Source organism: Aplidium turbinatum, chromosome 12, assembly GCF_918807975.1.
Source record: "Aplidium turbinatum chromosome 12, kaAplTurb1.1, whole genome shotgun sequence".
In the NCBI taxonomy this organism is placed as follows: domain Eukaryota; kingdom Metazoa; phylum Chordata; class Ascidiacea; order Aplousobranchia; family Polyclinidae; genus Aplidium; species Aplidium turbinatum.
In genome coordinates this window covers 8,359,667-8,365,666 of record NC_137483.1, presented here as the reverse complement: position 1 = coordinate 8,365,666, position 6,000 = coordinate 8,359,667, and the positions used below count along the sequence as shown (strand labels likewise).

At 38.5% G+C, this 6,000-nt stretch overlaps 1 protein-coding gene across 1 annotated transcript; it reads left to right on the top strand.

Moving 5' to 3' along the window:
* Nucleotides 1–3,767: 3,767 nt before the first annotated feature.
* Nucleotides 3,768–5,911, top strand: LOC145780948 (late histone H2A.1-like). Its single transcript, XM_082592627.1, has 3 exons — nt 3,768–3,944; nt 4,591–4,752; nt 5,598–5,911. The coding sequence occupies exons 1-3, from the start codon at nt 3,803–3,805 to the stop codon at nt 5,708–5,710; spliced, it is 417 nt and encodes a 138-aa protein (XP_082448753.1). The 5' UTR covers nt 3,768–3,802; the 3' UTR covers nt 5,711–5,911.
* Nucleotides 5,912–6,000: the final 89 nt, after the last annotated feature.

The window sequence follows — 6,000 nt, the reverse complement described above, 5'->3', positions numbered from 1 at the left end:
CTGATCTACGGTTGATCGTCCGTGTCGGAAACCAGCTTGTTCACGGGGGAGCTGCAGATCTATTATTGGTTCGACACGGGCGTAGATGAGTCTCTCGAGGATCTTGAAGGGGATGCAGAGCCGTGAGATTGGACGGTAGCTCTTCGGGTCCCCTGGGTTTTTTTTTGGCTTTGGAACTGCAACCACAAGGGCTCTTCTCCAAATTCTGGGAATTCTCAGGTGGCGCAAACAGCAGGAAAGGAAGTCTTTTAACCAGGACTTTAAAGAGGCATCAGCATGGAGTATCAACTCCGGGCATAGGTGGTCAGGGCCCGGGGCTTTACCTGGCTTTATGTGCTGGAGGGCGGCGGAAAATTCTTCCGGGGTAAACTCACCCGAGATGTTGTCCCCGTCTGGGGTTGTTACCCTCCAGAGGTCCGTCATTTCTTGTAAGACGGATCTATCTGATTCACGGTCTCTCGATTTGTATTTCCCGTTCTCCACAAGTTCTCCACAAGTAATGGCGATCAGCGGTTAGGAAATTTGTGATAAAATTAGAAAAACCGAGAAAGTTAAAAAATGGGTAGGCTGAAGCTAAACTGTAGCGATCCATTATTTTATCATGTATGTTTTCCTGCCTTTTACTATAGTGAACTAGTTTTATAACCACAAAACCACAAAAAATAAGACATTAAGAAATATGACCTAAACACAAAGTTGCAAAAAAGTTTACTGTATTTAAGTTATATTTTACGCTCCTCACCACACTTTTACAAAAGTTATGTTTACCCAAATTTTTTTTATACTGGTTCAACGCTTGTTGACGTAACTTAGATGATTAGCCTACCACTCAAGAGTTTGGCTCGTTTGTTACGTGAAGCTAAACGGAAAGAATGTCCAAAAGTGCACTGTAAATATCATAGCTCAGGCTACTGCTAAAAGAAATCGTGGCATAAACACTAACAGATGTAGATGCTGAACAGAATGATGTAGAATTACTAAAAAAAGTTAAGACATGGATACCTGGGGAATGGGGATGGGGATGGTGCCTGATTTATCACATTTGTAGATTTTTGCGATCGCTGCTGTTTGACAGAATTTTTCTAAAAATCAGACTTTTTCACTTTTTGATGACTCGTAGTCTCGGACAGCTTTTCGAACCAACAGAGCATTTCTCCAACAGATGGGCCAGGAGCAGCAGATAATGAGATCTTTAGAAATGCGGCAGCTGAAGTTCTTGAGTCACATCATAAGGAAAGGCAAACTTGAAGATTTATCTTTAAGAGGAAAAATAGGCTACTAGGAAAATGATCAAGAGGAGCTCGAAGATTCACATTTTTGCACAATTTTCAACCACATTTCAAAAACCCTACTAAAATTTGGCAAGACGCACGAGATCGATCAAACTGGAACATCATTGCCTACATCGAGGGCTGTAGGCTATGCCTGTATCAGCTATAATAGCCTACCTACAGAGAGAGAGAGTCTCGTAATAATATAAAAGCTTTTTGCTGCCTTAAAAAAACAGTAAAAAATGAAAAATATAAGTTAAAAAACGTTCAATCAAACTGTTAGCAAGTGGTTAACAGTGTAACTGCAATCTTCTGGTTCAAATTGGATTCATTTTTCCAATTCTTGCCAGACTAATATCTAGACATACCAGTCTACTACGGGATAGCCTATATGAAATTGTTCTGCATTTTTAACATAATCTTTCTCTTTGTATAGTATTTTTTTTCGATTGTTGCAATGTTTCATTCAGGCCCGGATTTAAGGGGGGGCAGAGGGTGCAGGTGCCCCGGGCCCCCCGACTTTTGAAGGACCCCCCAGCGTGGAAAAAATATGAATTTGTGTTACTTTTTTTTCCTTTCAGCCTTTGAAGTCTCTGTTGTGCAGTGCTGAATTAATGTTACTGTAGACGTAGAGGTGGTTTTTCGCGCCGTGGGCGCAAAAATTATTTTTGCACGGGGGCCCCCCGATCTAAAAGTGCCCCGGGCCACCCATGAGCTAAATCCGGCCCTGGTTTCATTCATAAACTTCAGACTTGCTTTAAACTTGCATCAAGAATTAAATTTACTCAACGCTGTGTTCATTGATGTCCAATTTCACACTTGATGGGAAGAAGCTGACTTTCCGATTATTACTGATTGATGGATTGAATCTTTATCCTCGGACTGGGAAAGCTTCTTGCAGAGCTCAGTCGTGGCAGTTTTGCATAGCCTACATGTAGAAGCTTTGAATCACTGATGCAGCCCAGGTCACCGAGTTTGACAGAGTGAAGTTTCCGATTGTTGAAGTGTTGTTGCCTGGAATTATTCCATCCATTCGATGCCGCTGAATGGAGAGCACTCCTTGACATGCGTTGCTCTAGCGCACACCTCGAAATTCGAACCAGCGCCGCTTGATCTTAAAGCTTCTTCGTTTCAGAAGTCACGCACTAACCAACTGAGCTATCTAGGCGGCTATGTGTCTATTTGTCTTTCACTGCTTCCTATTCGTAGCAGAGCCAGAAATTGCAGAATGTAATTTGTTATGCTATGGTGCTGTTTTAATATTGATTGTGCTTGCATTATTTGCACAACAGATAAAATGATTTGCTCTTTTTGTCTTCAATGCAGCTGCTTTTGCCTGATGCAAATTTGTTCCTGCAGTTGAATTTATTTATTTCTGAAAATGAATCATTTGCAGCATTCGACAAGTTGAATGAAAAATATCTTTTTTGTAATAATCTGATTAAACATATATGGACATGAAGAAAAAAGTATCTTTGTTTGATAAAGAGGTAAGATACGAAAAAATGGCTTTCAAAAACCACTACTCTTATGTCTGAAGATTATTTTTGCTTAATTGTGAAATTTGACGTGGCAGCACAGCAAGTTCATTTTCATTGTGGCGGGGAAAACGATTTGGCGCGATAACTGATACAGCGCTTCCACTTTGGTGGAAATTACCACAATTGTGGAAATTTCATCATGCTTGTGGTAAAAATGTGGTAATGAAAAATTTGTGGTAATTTAGTGGTAATATGGAAATTTTGTGTGGAACTATTGCCAAAATGTGGATATTATAAATGTTGAAAATTTGACATAAAATACCACGGTATCGATAAATAAGATCATTTGATTGATTGAATTTAAACTGTTGTCTTCCTAACTCTGGCAACCCTTGATTGTAACCATAGCAGCAAGTGGGTAAAAATAGCCACTTAGTTAATGTAAAAGTCAAAATACGGTTGAAATCAGGAAAAAAATCACTGTAAAAAATGTGGTAATCTGAGGACAAATGTGGTAATACAAGTGGTAATCTAGCTTTGTAAAAGTGGAAGCACTGAACTGATAAGCGAAAGCGAGCAGCCAGCGACCAGTAGGAGCAAATAAAGTGAAATGTGGCTGTGGCAAATGCGTTACAACAATTTTCTTTGAAACTTGAAAAATAATGTTCAGCTTTATGTTTGACTCTTGTCATGATAAGGCACCTAAACACTTGAATATTTACAATAGGTCTACATAACCAATCATATTACACTATAGTGCCAAAGTCATCTGGTAAAAAAGGTGGACTGCCTACAAGCCAATCACAAGATTACTGAAGTTCCCAGACCGGTTTCTTATTTACGGCATTGGGGTTCAACTTGACCGTCTATCAAGCCTATTTGTTTTACGCAGAAGACGTTGACTTGGTTTACTTCATAACAGGCTATTGTTTACTGAATCTTTATCCTTAACTTTGAAAAAGGTTTTTGTTGCTGTGTCATCATTTCTATCAGTATTTCATTGATTTTCAGTTTGTTTAAGTTCTTAGTTTCATAAAAAGTTTATTTGAAATGTCTGGAAAGGGCAAAGCAAAATTTGCTGGTAAAGCACCAGGAACAAAATCAAAGTCAAGATCTTCACGTGCAGGATTACAATTTCCTGTCGGAAGAGTGCACAGAATGCTTCGTAAAGGAAACTATTCTACTAGAGTAGGTTAGTGGCATTCATATTTACTAGTTTGTATTTTGATCAATTGAAATGTTGATAGGGACTGTATTTTCAATGTCGCACCTACATGCATTTTATGCAATTTTATTGTGTTCACATTGCTCTTTTTGCATCAAAATTTCCAACACATGGTGTGTAATTCTCATTCAACACATTCTCTGATTGTATAGGCTATCTGTATGCTCCTGATACCCAGTATGTTTGATGTATATATCTTATTACATTGAAACTTCAAATGCATGCGCAGTGTATTTTGCCCAATTCTCTGATTGTGTGTACTAGTACCGGTACTCTTTGTATAGGCCTATTTATTGTTTGGTAGTGATTGTTTGCATGCAAGGTGGTTTTCTGGTGATATAGATACAATAACTTCGTATGTAATCTTGGTGTTATTATTAATGACATTAAAATATTATGGAAGAGGCTATATTTATATACCATATATTGTAATTATATATAAGATGCTTGGTAAAAATATTGATTATATGTGGTAGATGTTGCAAACGTCATGCACGTGAGCCTATAGTCTTAAAGGCTATATTCACAATATATGGTAAGAATAGTCACCGCGATATAAAAAAATGTAAGAAAATGAAACAACTGAAAAAAACTACTTACTTTATTTATTTAGGTGCTGGTGCTCCAGTGTACCTAGCCTCAGTTTTAGAATATTTAACAGCAGAAATCTTGGAACTGGCTGGGAATGCTGCTCGAGACAACAAAAAAGCTCGCATCATTCCAAGACACATGCAACTTGCCATTCGTAATGATGAAGAGCTAAACACCCTCCTTGGTAAAATTCACTTTCATAAGAACCTTATCAGCATGATAATAGCTTACTGTAGTTATGATTAAAAAGTTTCAAAAAAGCATAGTTTTGTTTTTCTGTTGAATGAAATGCATTTTAAAATTTACTGCTGTATTTCAGTTTAGTGTACTGCACAAACTCTGCGACTTCCACATTGAGTTCAATTGGAGCTATCAAAATTGCATGCTCTTTGGAAAGTGTCTTATCTCTAACATAAACAAGATAAACAATAACATAAACAAACATAAACAAGGCCAGTTTTTGAAAATATTGGTCTTAGGGAACGTTCAAATATTACGTAACGCTTTTTTTCCGAATTTTTGACCCCCCCTCCCCCATGTAACGCCAACGTAACGCTTTTTTCAATCCCCCCCCTCCCCCATGTAGGCCTAACGCTTTTTCACTACGAATTCAGCACAAAAAACTACCATTCCGTACTCGAAAGCGTTACGTAACGTTTTGCTTGAACCCCCTCCCCCCCGATGTGACGCTAACGTAACGCTTTGCATAAACCCCCCTCCCCCTCGAAGGCGTTACGTAATATTTGAACGTTCCCTTACAACAGATTTTGTTAGCGACGATGCGTATATAATCAATGGTACGTCACATGGCGATTGAACAAGTAGTCTGTAAGAAGGTCTTCTTGACCATGGAAAGATGGACACTTGGGCAGCCACAACAATCACTGAAAGTTCATATTTGGTGACACAGTGGATTGAAATGTGAATGCTAAGTTACTGCAATGAAATCCCAAACAGGAACACGTATTGTTTTTACTACCGTATCCGTATTACAAAAGACCAAAAACATGATATTTTTTAAATGTGCAGGAAATGTCACTATCGCTCAGGGAGGTGTGTTGCCGAATATCCTTCCCTCCCTAGTGCCAAAGTCATCTGGTAAAAAAGGTGGACTGCCTACAAGCCAATCACAAGATTACTGAAGTACCCAGACCGGTTTCTTATTTACGGCATTGGGGTTCAACTTGACCGTCTATCAAGCCTATTTGTTTTACGCAGAAGACTTTGACTTGGTTTACTTCATAACAGGCTATTGTTTACTTAATCTTTATCCTTAACTTTGAAAAAGGTTTTTGTTGCTGTGTAGTTATTCTATGTCATTAAACGAATCAATTTTTAGAGTTCTTGATCGTAGATTAAACTATAAATTTTAAAGTTTTAGTCCGGTTAGGGAACGTTCAAATATTACGTAACGCCTTCGAGGGGGAGGGGG